Source organism: Leucopleurus acutus (assembly GCF_964270905.1).
Source record: "Leucopleurus acutus genome assembly, chromosome: 4".
In the NCBI taxonomy this organism is placed as follows: domain Eukaryota; kingdom Metazoa; phylum Chordata; class Mammalia; order Artiodactyla; family Delphinidae; genus Leucopleurus; species Leucopleurus acutus.
In genome coordinates, this window is record NC_139146.1 from 137,051,648 (window position 1) to 137,064,291 (window position 12,644).

At 48.6% G+C, this 12,644-nt stretch overlaps 1 protein-coding gene across 2 annotated transcripts in view; it reads left to right on the plus strand.

Annotated features, from left to right (window-relative positions):
* The first annotated feature begins 8,519 nt into the window (after nt 1-8,519).
* The window catches only part of SETD7 (SET domain containing 7, histone lysine methyltransferase), a 52,187-nt gene continuing 48,062 nt past the window's right edge, over nt 8,520-12,644 (plus strand). For both annotated transcript variants that reach the window (XM_082838319.1, XM_082838318.1), the window contains exon 1: nt 8,520-8,792. In XM_082838319.1, the coding sequence (XP_082694445.1) occupies nt 8,753-8,792 (40 nt within the window). In that variant the 5' untranslated portion in view covers nt 8,520-8,752. The remainder of the gene's footprint in view (nt 8,793-12,644) is intronic.

Here is a 12,644-nt window from a genome sequence, read left to right on the forward strand (position 1 = left end):
AAATAAATTAAAATAAATTTTTAAAAAATGACTGGATTGTTTTGGGGCATTCCCTGGCAGTCCAGTGGTTAGGACTTGGTGCTTTCACTTCCAGGGCCCCAGGTTCCATCCCTGGTCAGGGAATTAAGATCCCGCAAGCCATGCGGCACTACCCTCCACCCACCCCCCAAAAAAGACTGGATTGTTTTTAATTTAATGAAGTTCTTCAAAAAACATTTTTCTGTCCTATTCCATGTCCATAGCTCAAAAATCATCTGTCAGACATAAATTGCTCCCAAGATGGCTATTCTCAGCAACCTGTTCCTGATGGGCTTGCTTGGATTGGTCCTTCAATGGCAGAGAATACCTCCTGGCAACAAGCTCCCACACATCTCCTAGACACCTACGTGTCCAGACTGTACTAGGCACCCTGAGCGCCTAGTGCAGCAGCAAACGTAACTTCTGCCCTCTACCTCAGCCACCATCACCAGAAAAACAAACCAAACAACGTGCGCCAAGTAGTATGTCATCTCAAACATGAGAAGGTCACCTGGGATGCCCCCATAAAAGCATACCTTCAAAGGTGGTCAAAAGGTACAAACTTCTGGGCTTCCCTGGTGGTGCAGTGATTGAGGGTCCGCCTGCCGATGTAGGGGACATGGGTTCGTGCCCCGGTCCGGGAGGATCCCACATGCCGTGGAGCGGCTGGGCCCGTGAGCCATGGCCGCTGAGGCTGCGCGTCCGGAGCCTGTGCTCCGCAACGGGAGAGGCCGCAACAGTGAGAGGCCCACGTACCGCAAAAAAAAAAAAAAAAAAAGGTACAAACTTCCAGTTACCATGTAAATAAGTACTAAGGATGTCATGTACACCGTGGTGACTACAGTTAACACTGCTGTATGATCTATAGGAATACAGTTAAGAGAGTAAATCCTAAGGGTTTTCATCACAAGAACAAAAAACTGTTTTTGCTTTTTCTTTTTACTGTATCTATATGAGATGACGGATGCCAACTAACCATACTGTGGTGATCATTTCACAGTATATCTAAGTCAAACCACTATCCTGTACACCTTAAACTTATAGAGTGATGTATGTCAATTATATCTCAATAAAACTGGGAGGGGGAGGGGGTGAGCATACCTTCAGAGATAAAGTCGAAGTTTCCTCTGCAGTCTGAGGCCAGCCATGTATACATATGCTCTTGTGGTTTCATCCCCCATAATTCCATTTTGCCTGACACCATGGAAATCGATGTAGGGCTTCCTCAAGTACTTTTCCTTTACCCAGCCAGCTTCTAGAATTGTTTCTCCACCACTGTCCCGTCATTCCCCTTTCCTCTGTATGTGGCTTTTCATGGTCTGGACAGCTATGGCTCCAATCCCAATACCACTCCTGATACGACCGCAGATGAGTTATTTAAATTTATAGTCTCAGGTTTCCTCATCTGTAAGTGGAGATAATACTCTATAAGGTCATTTTCAGGATTAAATGAAATCACATGGATCAAAGTCCTGGGATACAGTAGACTGTCTCTGAGCACCATTTTCTTCTCACTTGTCTCCTGCCTTCCTATGCCCACCATCTAAAGGATCTCATCACTCTGCATGAGACGTGTAGTATGTGAAGGCCCAATGGGCCTTGGTTTGAGCTCCATTCAGCCATGTTTTTGATGTGGGATCCTGGGCAAGTCTTTAAATCATCATGGTTTTGAGGATTACTTTGAGATACTAATGAGATAATAGACACCAAGTTGCTTTCTATTCAAGATAGAGCTCTCCAAATACTAGAAGAGTATGGTAACAAGAGAAATAGGCCCTTGGAAAAAAATGAATCTATAAATGAGATACATCCACTGCATAACCCCAAATTTTTCAGTAAGCATTTTGAAATAGGAAAGTTAATTGCAAAATACCCAAATCTTATACAGGATTGGTGGGAGGTAAGAGAAAATTGACTTGCCCCTCTTTCTTATATACAACTTAGAATGAACCTAGCCTGCTTCAAATCACAATCCTTTGTCACACCTGAATGGGTAGGGAATCCCAGGGGAGGCCAGTCCAGAGAGGGGGAGCATAGTCAGCATGGAGAACGTGCCCTGTCTTCCCAGCTGAGCAATAACTAGGCTGCCCACACCCATAGAAAACCCACGCTCCGCCCATGCTTGAGGAACTGCCCAGATGCCAGGTTGGGAAAGGATGCTCAGGGCTTGTAGAAGACCTGCCTGCATAACACGGCTGCTCAACTAGCATTGTTCTCCAAGGCCCTGCACTGTCCTGCCACGGGGCTTCTTCGTGTTCCTCTATCTTGAGCACAGGAGCATCTGAGCTGGGTTCTTTAAATTGCGCTGAAAGATATTCCAAAGTTAGCCACAGCACTTTTTCCTGGGAACCGATCTATGGACTCAGCAAGGAGGATCGATAGGACTTTAAATGACCTGAAAGGACACTCTACATTTAAAAAGGCTGCAGGTCCCCAACAAAGTCCATCTGGGGAAGGGGTGGCTTAGCAACAAGCCCCTCTGGGTGGGGGCTACCTATGTGTCAAGGGTGTCATTTCAATGTCAGGGGTTCCAGAAACACTCTGTCAATCTGTCCTTGTTGGTAACTTGAGTTAACAAGGCCATGTGAATATTTTCATTTCTGGATTGAATTCAAAATCAGAGTCCTGTTTGCTCTCCATCTAGTAGATAGTACCTGCATCCTCAAGGTGAAATTTCACAACTTAAGTCATCATAGCAAAAGGCCAGCCTCTCTTCTCACGCAGAGAAGAGGAAAGATATCTTTGAGTTGGATGCCCAGGAAAAGATGGACAACTCTATCACATCACAGGACCTATGGACCTTAATAAGCCTGATCTCTTTATTCAAAGTGCATGGTGGCCAAAGGAAGGTTAGGTCACTGTTGGTAGCCCATGAAGCAAAATGAGCTGCTTCTCCAAGAATCTGGAAACCAGGTCACCCTCAGAAAGTTAAACTAAAATCTGCGCGTATGATGAATTGGACTAGAATTCAGCGGGAGTAGACCAAGACAGTGACAGAATTTGTGACCGAAGAATTTGGAAATACCCCAAATTCCCATCAAAGTGACTTGACTGCAATATCAGGAAGGTAGATATGGAATGTGATTATGACTTTAAAAGTGTAAGTCTGCCTAGTTAGGTGTATAGGATGCTGTGTGGAGAAACTGGTTTGAAGAGACTAGTGCATACGGAAAGGAAGCCCAAACTCTCAGAAGGTGGCAGGGCCATCTAAGCAAGGATGGATGGGGGTGGGGTGGGTGCCTCATTCTTTCAGGGCATTGTGTCAGGGGCATTTCTCTGTGGACCATACAACAAATTTCATTTATTCTAACTCCAGGCTAAGCAAACATCTGGATGGAACTTGTCTTCTCAAGTACATTTATCTATAGAGACTGATCTTGCATGGCAACATGAGTATTCTGGTCTGCTGGTCATAATTTGGGTATGTCCATCAGTCTCTGGGGTCTGGTTAATGCGAGTTTATTTGAGGAAGGTCAGGATCTCGGCCGTGATGAATGTTGTGACATTTGTGATAAATGAGACAGCTGGAAATGCCCTTCCATTCACTCTGTGGACAGTAATGTTAAAAGATACACAATGTACCCACCCCTGCAATGTTAGCATTTGCATATGACTGATTACAGGACCCAATAACTTTAATTATAGCCCAGTAAAATAATTTTTTTAAAAAGCAATAAAATAAACTGATACTTAAGAAAACACATTTGGTTTTGATGGTCATTGTAGTTTTCAAATTCCTGCATCCTATTGATTTTTCTGAAGTACTTTCTAAAGCAATCACCTCTTTGAAATCGTTTCCAATTTTTCTTTCTTCTTTTTTTTTTTTTTTCAAATCATGTCATTCAGCAGCTTCACCAGACCCAAGCCTGACAAGGGTTTTCATATCCCATAATGGAAAGACCAAAAGAAGCAGGCACACTGCGGAGGAAGAATATTTGTCCAGAGTGGACCCAAATAGGGAGACCTGGGCTGTGTCTTCCTTTCCTCCATGCCCCCAAAGGGCTAAATTTAGTTTACAGGATATACTGCGATGACATTAACATGTTGCAAGAACAAGAATCAAGCCAAAGAGAGAAAAATAAGCTTAATGTCGTGCAAGATATTTAAATGCCATGGCAACTGTGATGTCTTCTCTCTTATTTAATTCACTTCCTCAGGTCAGGTCATCCTGCCCTCTCTCCCCTGCACTTCCTGTTGCTGTAATCAAATCAGGTCACCCTGAATTTGTGAGTCCTCTTCATGACCGCAGTCGTGTCTATTTCCAGCAGAATGAATTTTCTCCATCTCTTCCTTTGCTCCCGGACCTTTATTTGGTGCCCTTGATGTTACCAGTTGCTCTTTGCTCCACATGCTGTAAATGCTTCCCTTTCATCCACATCTCTTCCCCCACACCCTTCTCCTCAGCGCTGCTCTCCCCGCCCCTCCCTCCAGCTTCTGCAGTTGTCACTAACACAGTTAGCCACTTGATTAGTAACTCGGTGATTCAGAAGCCAAGAACCTTGGTTCTTCCGAAAGGCCCAGGCTTCTCTTCCTAGAGCAAGATAAAGTTCCTCCCTCACCCCCAGATCTCCGTGCCCTTACACTGAGATGACACGGGGGCTTGAATATTCCATTTGCCAGGGTTGCCCCTGCTTCTTCCCCTTTCTTTTTCTGTGCATGTCCCCGGAGCTCTTCATGCTCTATTTAGCTTTTCCCCAGGAAAGGTGGACAGAGAAGGTTTGAGCTTAGCATTTTGGTAGCCCAACCTCCTCATTTACAGATGGGAAAACTAAGGTCCAGAGGACTTAATTGACCAGTTGCATGGCTAGCCCTTGGAGGAACCAAAACAAACAGGGTGAAAACTCAATCACATTGGCAGATTTGGTGGGAAAAAGTCTTGTTAAGGGGTGAGCAGTGCCAATAAGAGTATTGATGATTATTTAAGAGTTCCTTCACTCATTCTGCCCTCATCTCCCTGCCATCAGTGTAAGCAAAAGATCAAAGAAGAGCGGGCACGCCAGTCATAGATCCACCAGGACACCTGACGAGGCTCTGCCTCGTAGGAGCATGAAGACCCTGAAGACCTCCTGGGCCCCTCCAGCCCCTACCAGCAGGACAGGATGAGGGCTCAGTGACAGCCAGACTAATGAATTCCACACAAGTCCCACATCCACTAGGCTTTTCGCTATTTGCCAGCACACATAGTGGTGAATTGACAGAATTTTTCCCCCTCAGTGTAAAAAGACGCATAAAATGCATGATGCCTATGAAAATATATTTATTGCAAAAGTTATATCAGTCTTGTAAGTAAGCACCAGCCTTCTCTGGGGAAAGACATGGGTGGTAAAATGAATAAAATAACTCAGTATTTTGACTGCTTCCTGCAGTGGAAGAGGGACTTCTGTTGCCCAAGCTGAGTGGGAAGAGAGGGATTTATCCTTGGATGCAGAGGAAGAAAGGCAGGGCAGCTCAGAAGAGCCACTCCTTGGTGTGAGCGTGGAAGCAAGTCCTACCCCAGAGCCTGGCTGTGGGGTGTCCTGAGCCACCCCTTTCGTCCCTGGTAGGGCTTGTTCTGGTGCATCGGGATCTGCTGAGTTAGGAGCTGAGCTCTGCTGCCGCCGCCCCACACTGTGATTAAGAGCTCAATGATTGATTTTCTAGCCCATGACCACACTGGTGGGGACAGAGTATGACAGAGGAGACTGGCGGGAAGCCAAGTGGAAAGAGGGTTTATGAAATGAGCTCTCAATGAAGAAAACTGTGGGAAAGAATGCAATGGAAGCAGATTTGGGGCCAGTAGATGTGGGAAAATAGAACTCAAAAACGCTCTTCAGACTCGAACTGAAACAAAGCATTTTGCCAAACACAGGAAGAGGATGCAGTGTGTGAGAAAGACTCAGCACTGTTTATATAAAACAGAATATTCCTCTCTGCACAATCATCACTGACAAAGCTTCACCTTCCTTCTGTACCAGGCACTGTGCTGGGTTCTGGGGCTATAAAGAAGAATCAGTCAGTCAGTCTAGAGAAGGGGATTGAAAACACACAAAATGATGTGTAAAAATGCAAATGGCTCTTAAGGGAGTCATCAAAACATTTTGCCTAAACTTTGGGCCCAGAGCCAGCAGGCACGAGTGGTGGGGGGAAGGGGCTGGGACTGTGTCCCAGGTGTTGCCTGCCTCATGTGCAAACCTTTTTTTTTAAATTTTATTTTATTTATTTATTTATTTTTGACTGCGTTGGGTCTTCGTTACTGCGCACGGGCTTTCTCTAGTTGCGGCGAGCGGGAGCTACTCTTTGTTGCGGTGCGCGGGCTTCTCATTGCGGTGGCTTCTCTGTTGCGGAGAACGGGCTCCAGGCGCGGGGGCTTCAGTAGTTGTGGCATGTGGGTTCAGTAGTTGTGGTTCGCAGGCTCTAGAGCACAGTTGTGATGCACGGGCTCAGTTGCTCTGCGGCATGTGGGATCTTCCCGGACCAGGGCTCGAACCTGTGTCCCCTGCATTGGCAGGCAGACTCTTAACCACTGCGTCACCAGGGAAGTCCCTTGGCATCTTTTTTTTGCCCTGGAAACTGGAGAAGATGATTATCTGGCGGGTTTTTGTGCATCAGTGTAACACGTAAGAGAGGAGATGATATGTTTAAAAGGGGAAAATGACAAAAAATATCATATAACTCAAAACCAGTGAGTGACCAAGCTCAGTACATGATGGCTGGTTTTTGTTTGTTTTTCTTTTTAATCAGAAATAAAATCCCGTTTCTGTGGGTCATGTTTGAAAATGATGTAATCCAAAGTGGGGCTTTCATCTTCCACTGCAGGAACCTCTTTTCTTTGCAGATTTGGAGCCCAGGTATCTGCTCTGGAGGACTTTAAGGAGGTTCAATTTAAGCCAGAAGACTTCAGAAAGGTATCGACTAAGCCGGAAGGACCTCTGATCAACTTAGCCTAAGCTGGGGGGACCTCAGAGCCTCTAGTCTAAGCTGGAGGGCCTGATACCAGTGTAGCCGAAGCCTGGGATCTCCTAGGGGAGGAATTCAGGCTGGGAGGAGTGTCTTCCCAGGGCCCTTAGGCAGGTGAGCAGCAAGAGGACCCAAGTTTCCTAACGCCTGGTCCAGGGCCCTTCCCTCTCTTTCTGAAACAGTCAAAAGGGGTTGAAATTTCTGGCAGTGTATGGGACAAATGTCCCTAGCATTGTTCTCTTTTTTCGCAGAGGAAAAACTGAATTTAATAAGAAACTCACAATACTCGATAAAAATACCTGGCATTTAAGCACAAAGCCAACAGCAAGGCGTGGTCTCCCGGGTACTGGAAGTACTTTGAAATCCACAAAGTCTCATTCGTGGTTCGGAAAACAAAATGGAACAACTTTCTCGGCTCCCTCCTATCCTCCCCCCCGCCCCCTCCGTGCAGTAGCTGTTCTTGGCAGACACCCAAAGCGGCACCCGGTAATTCCACGGCACATTGTGTACATTTGCATCCATTTAACCAGCTATTTACAGCCGCCCTTTGCCGCCACCTGTAAGAGGCAACGCCATAATGACGCTAAGTGGCGGGGCTGCGAAGCGGGTGCCCCGTGATGTTCTCCGCTTAAAGAGCCCGAATCTGTGGAAGGTTGGCACTTGGAGAAACAGGGAGACGGCTGGGGACATCGCACGTACAGGGGGGGGAGGCGTGCCAGACGGAGGGTCCCTCCTCAGTAGCTCCGCTCGGTGGCTGCTTTTCTTTTACCACAAGCGCGAGGAGGGAACTGCCAGGCCTTCCGCGCCGCTTGTTTCCTGCCTGATAAAGAGCCCGCTGCCATTTGGATCTGCTGAATTTCTGAATCACCCGAGACGCCTGACGGTCCCGAGGAGGGTGGGGACGCAGCGCGCACGGGTGGGAGCCTCAGGCCCGCATCTGGGCTGGATGTCACCCCCTTGAGTTTGGGAAACCTGCTCGCGGATGTGATGCGGCAACGCGGAGACACCTGCTCTCCAGTGCGTGCCGCACTCGTGCAGCTCCGGGTGGCAAACGGGGTGAAGTGGGGGCGAGGGCGAGAGGAAGTTGAGGCGCTGGAGCTTTAGGAACGCTGCCTTAGCTTGCCTTGCTCTTTGGAGGCTGTCCCGAGGGGGGACTGGCGGGCACTGCACGCGGACTTCCAAGTGGTCCCCGGCACAGTTGGAGGTCGGAGTTCTGAGCCCCAGAGGGCGGATACCCGGAGGTCCCAAGTGCCCGCGAGGAGCCCGCGGCGCCCAGGACCAGGCTTGGCGCTCGGAGCGCACCAAGCCTCGCAGAAGCAGAAGATAAACCCTGATGGGCCCGGGGGCTGGTGGGCTGGGGCGTAGCGTCAGCGCGGACCCCGAGCGTCTTTCGTTTTAAGGAGCCTCACTTCTGGGAAGGGACGGGGAACTGTCAATCAGCGAGGGAGGGAGCGCACCGGCGCTGGGTGATGTCAGCGGATCAGCTGCTCGATAACAAAGAGGGGGTATTACAGGAGAAAGTTGCAGCGGCGGCGGCGGCCACGGCGGCACCCCGGAGCCTCGGAAGCGAGGGGCAAGTGGGCGAAGGAGGAGGGACGGCTGCTGCGGGAGCGGCTTAAGGCCAAGGAATTGAAAGGGCTCTAGGGGGAGGCAGTGCGAGCCAGCCCCGACTGCTCCTCCTCTTCCTCCTCCTCCAAACTCGCAGGGTTCAGCCCCAGCGCTCGCTCAGCCGCCGGGAGCACCCGGAGGGACGGGAGGCAGCCGCGCGGCTCCGAGCTGGGCAGGGTCCCCAGCCGCCATGGATAGCGACGACGAGATGGTGGAGGAGGCTGTGGAAGGTACAGGCATTTCTCTGGGGCCCGGGGAGGAGGCGCCGAGGACACGGAACGCGGAAGGAGTGGCGGGCTGCGACCTGCGCGGCGCCGGGCCCCGCGGCCGCCACTGTCCCCTACGCGGGTGGCCCGCTGCTTGGGCAGGGGCCGGACCGCCACGGCCACGCCACTGGGAGCGCGCACTGCGCGACGGGGCGCAGGCCGGGAACGGGTCTCGGCTGGGCCGGGGTCTCCGGGCGAGCGCTGCTGCTCCATCCCGCCCGGTCACCGCCTGCATCCGCCTTCGGAGTTGCGAAACCTGCCGGGCACTCCGGCCTTCCCCCTTTCGGGGATGGGAGGTGGCGGTGCGCAGGAGTTCAGCCCCCCGCGGCCGGCCGTCTCCGTGGAGCAATCCCCCCGCCCGTTTTTGGCAAGCCCGAGCCCCTCTCCGGGCGCCAGCCCTTTCCTTCCGCTCGCCGCTGCGACCCGCGGTGACCGCGGCCGCGTCCGGGTCCGTCCCCCGGCGCAGCGCACGGGGCCGGACCAGGCACGTGGCAGCCGCGGTCCGGGCGGTCGCTTCTCCGAAACGATGAAATCATTGCAGAGCCATGGACAACGCTCCCGACCCGGGGCTTGAACGCACGTTGGCGGGGAGGCGGGTGGCCCTGGCCTCTGCTGCCCCCGAGCGAACTCAGTCAAACCGCCCTTCCCCCTTCCTGCTTCCCAGGCGGGTGCCGCCGCCGCCACGCTGTGCAGGCGCGCCGCAAGCCCGGACTGAAATTGCTGGGTGACACTTAACTTTCTGAATTCCATGCAGTTGGCTGTGGGTGATATCACCGCCTTGGTGTCGTGTTTCTCCGCCCCTTCGCTTCCAGCGCCCCTCCCCCGACTTTTCTCGCCACTTTGTTTTGCTGAGTTTCTCCACCTTTTTTTTTTTTTTTTTTTTTTGCTGGTTCTAAAAAGCGAGGTGGGGACGTTATACAATCTAGTTGTTTGTATCAGGAGATGTTATGATTTTGTAACAGTGAATACTGGAAAATACTCTTTAGCGTATTTATTTATTTGATTCTGCCGTACACAGTACGTCGTCATGTTTTGCAGTGTTGCGTGATATTATTCCGGAATATTTTAACCAGATACCTAGGTAAATATTTTTTAAGCTTTTGGTTGAATATGGTTTCTATCTAATTTGTATAAACAAGCTCTCAGAAATGGTAAAGAAAGACAAAGTGGCGACCCTTACAGATGCATGAGGATGCATACTTATTGCTACTTTGGGAGAAAAAAAAATCAGTTTTTATGTCAACATAATTGACTCCTTTTGTAGTCCCAAGGTCTTAAGGAGAGATTAAGTAGAATAATATTTCTGAATTCTATAAAAGCTAACTGTCTTAATGTAACTCTTGAAACTTCTTATTTCTTTATCCAGCTTCAAGGAGAGTTGATGGTGGTGTTTTAATTTCATAGTGTCCTGAACTGTTTATCTCCAATGAGTAAAGCCAATGCTGGGACTTACTGGGGCCCAAAGATGTTAGTTGGAAGCCTTCTTTAAATGTAAATTATTGACTACGTGTGCCTTCATATTACAAAAGATAATTGAAAAATGCTCTTCTCAAATTGTTAGGACTGGCTCTCATTCTTCAAAGTTTACTTTTACTCATAAAAATTTAATGCAAACCCTTGATCACAGGCAGTGCTCCCGAGGTTAACCCATCTTCCCCTTTGAAGCTGTTTGGAAACACAAGGCCCAGTTGTCCACAGTCCCAGGCTCCTTGCAGAATGTGAACAAGCAGCTTTAGAAATGCACTGATGTTGTTTTTGAGATTGCTCAGTGGGTGAAAGCAGAGAAATTTCTTCATGTAAGCAAGGAAGGTTCTGTTATATAGGGTGACCATATGCATTATTGTCCAAAATCAGAACATACTTGAGAAGGGTCACTGTTTAATACTTATGCTGGGACAACTGGCTTAAACCTTGAATGTCTGGGGCAATCTGGGACACATGGTGACTCAGTTGTACCTAACAGTAAACAACTAGAGTAACACAGAAATTTAAAAAGTCCTTAGATGCACCCAAGGCTCAGACTCAGTGTCTAGAGCATGTGTAAAAGTAGGCTTTTCTTTAGCCATTCTTGGACTTTTAAGTGCTGTCTGTAATAGTCTTTACTTAACATCTAACACATGCATGGGGGACTGGTGAAAGGCCAGTCTGAATATCTTGGTGTTGAAGTACCAACTAACCTACCTCTCTCCACTTACAGAGCCTGTGCTCTCGGTAGTTTATTTGTCTTAGCTGAAATTATCATTGCTGTAATTGTTTAGTCCTTACGTGTGCAGGCTCCGTGCTAAGTGTTTCACACACACATTATCCATTCAGTCTTCTCACGTGCCTAGTCATATTATCCTAATTTTACAAAGGAGGGAACTGAGGCTTAGAGAAGTTAAGAACTAATCTGAGGACATTCAGCCAGGTGGGAGACAGGCTTGGACCTCCAGAACCCCACTGCGCCATACCAGACTGTCCCTCTACATCTTTCTTTTTTTTTAATGAGTCAGTCAAGTATATGAAGTAGTTGGTAACTGAGTTTGGAAGCCACAATGTTGCATCAGTGTCGTTCTTTATTAATGTCACTCTTTAGAGGTTGGTTCTGAAAGAGTTTGGTGACTTTCAGAAAAATGTATTTGGGGAAAGAGAATTTAACTTACAGAAACATACTCTGGGGAAGAAATTGGTCTCTTCAGGACTTGAGTCTTTTGTTACCTCACGTACATTTTGATTCTCTGTCGGGTGGAACTGTGGTTCGGGTGGAGTTCTAAGCTCAGGGTGGATGAATCCCCGAGGGCAGGTGGGTGGAGGGAGTGTCTGTGTACAGTGCTGGCCGCGCTCCCTTGGGAAGGTAGCCCTGGGCCTCAGCAGGCCTGCAGACATCACCTGAGCTCCTGCTGTGGTTTTTAAAAAACTCTTTGAGGCTCATTCGTTCTTCAGGGAGTGATGTTTAGCTTTGGGACTAGAAATCGTCATTACGTCTCTTTCTTCGTCTACCTGTAGACACAGAGGTGAATACAATGTGGTCCCTAATATAATTTGAAATAAATATATCACATCTAAACCGATGAATGATGGTGGTTAAGAGGAAGTAAAAATTGCATCTAGCTTGGGGAAATAGATGGGGGAGGATTTCCCGGAAGAGGTGGCGTGGAGATGAGTCCAGTCCAGAGGGGAACTTTGGGAGTAAAGAGAGGTGTGAAATGAAACAGTAATTCACAAGAAAAACGCAGGTGACCAATAAGCATTTGAAAAGACACAATTTCATTAAATAAATACAAATGAAAATGTTGAGATAAAAGTTTTCTCTAATTACATTGACAAAATGCAATGAGACGGATATCATCCTACAAGGAAAGGGACACCCTCATGTGTGATTCATTAATCATCAAGGAATTTCAGCTAACTGAATACTAACCCAGGAGCACAAAGACATTAAAAAGAAAGGGAAAAAAAAAAAAGAGAGAGGAGTGGAATTATGCAGGCACATTCAGAGATGAATCCCTGGGTTCGGCTGTAACAGAGGGCCTAGGAGGAGAAAAGTGGAAGGTGAGACAGGGAAAGGCGGCTCGTCACAGGCCGAGATTGTGGACTCCGTTCTGGAGGCCGTGGGCCATGTGAGGGCTCTTTAGAGCTGGGAATGGAGGATGAAGGCTCTGCTCTGGGAGGGCGGGAGCATGGGATGAACAGGCAGTGGGGAGCGGGTGAGGCGATCACCTAAAAGGCTCTTTGCAGTAGCGGTCACGAGGGTAGGAAAAAACAGAAAGGCCTCGAAACATAAAGGAGACATCGAGGAAGAATCCTCAAAAATGGGAAATAGCAGAGTCTCCAGAA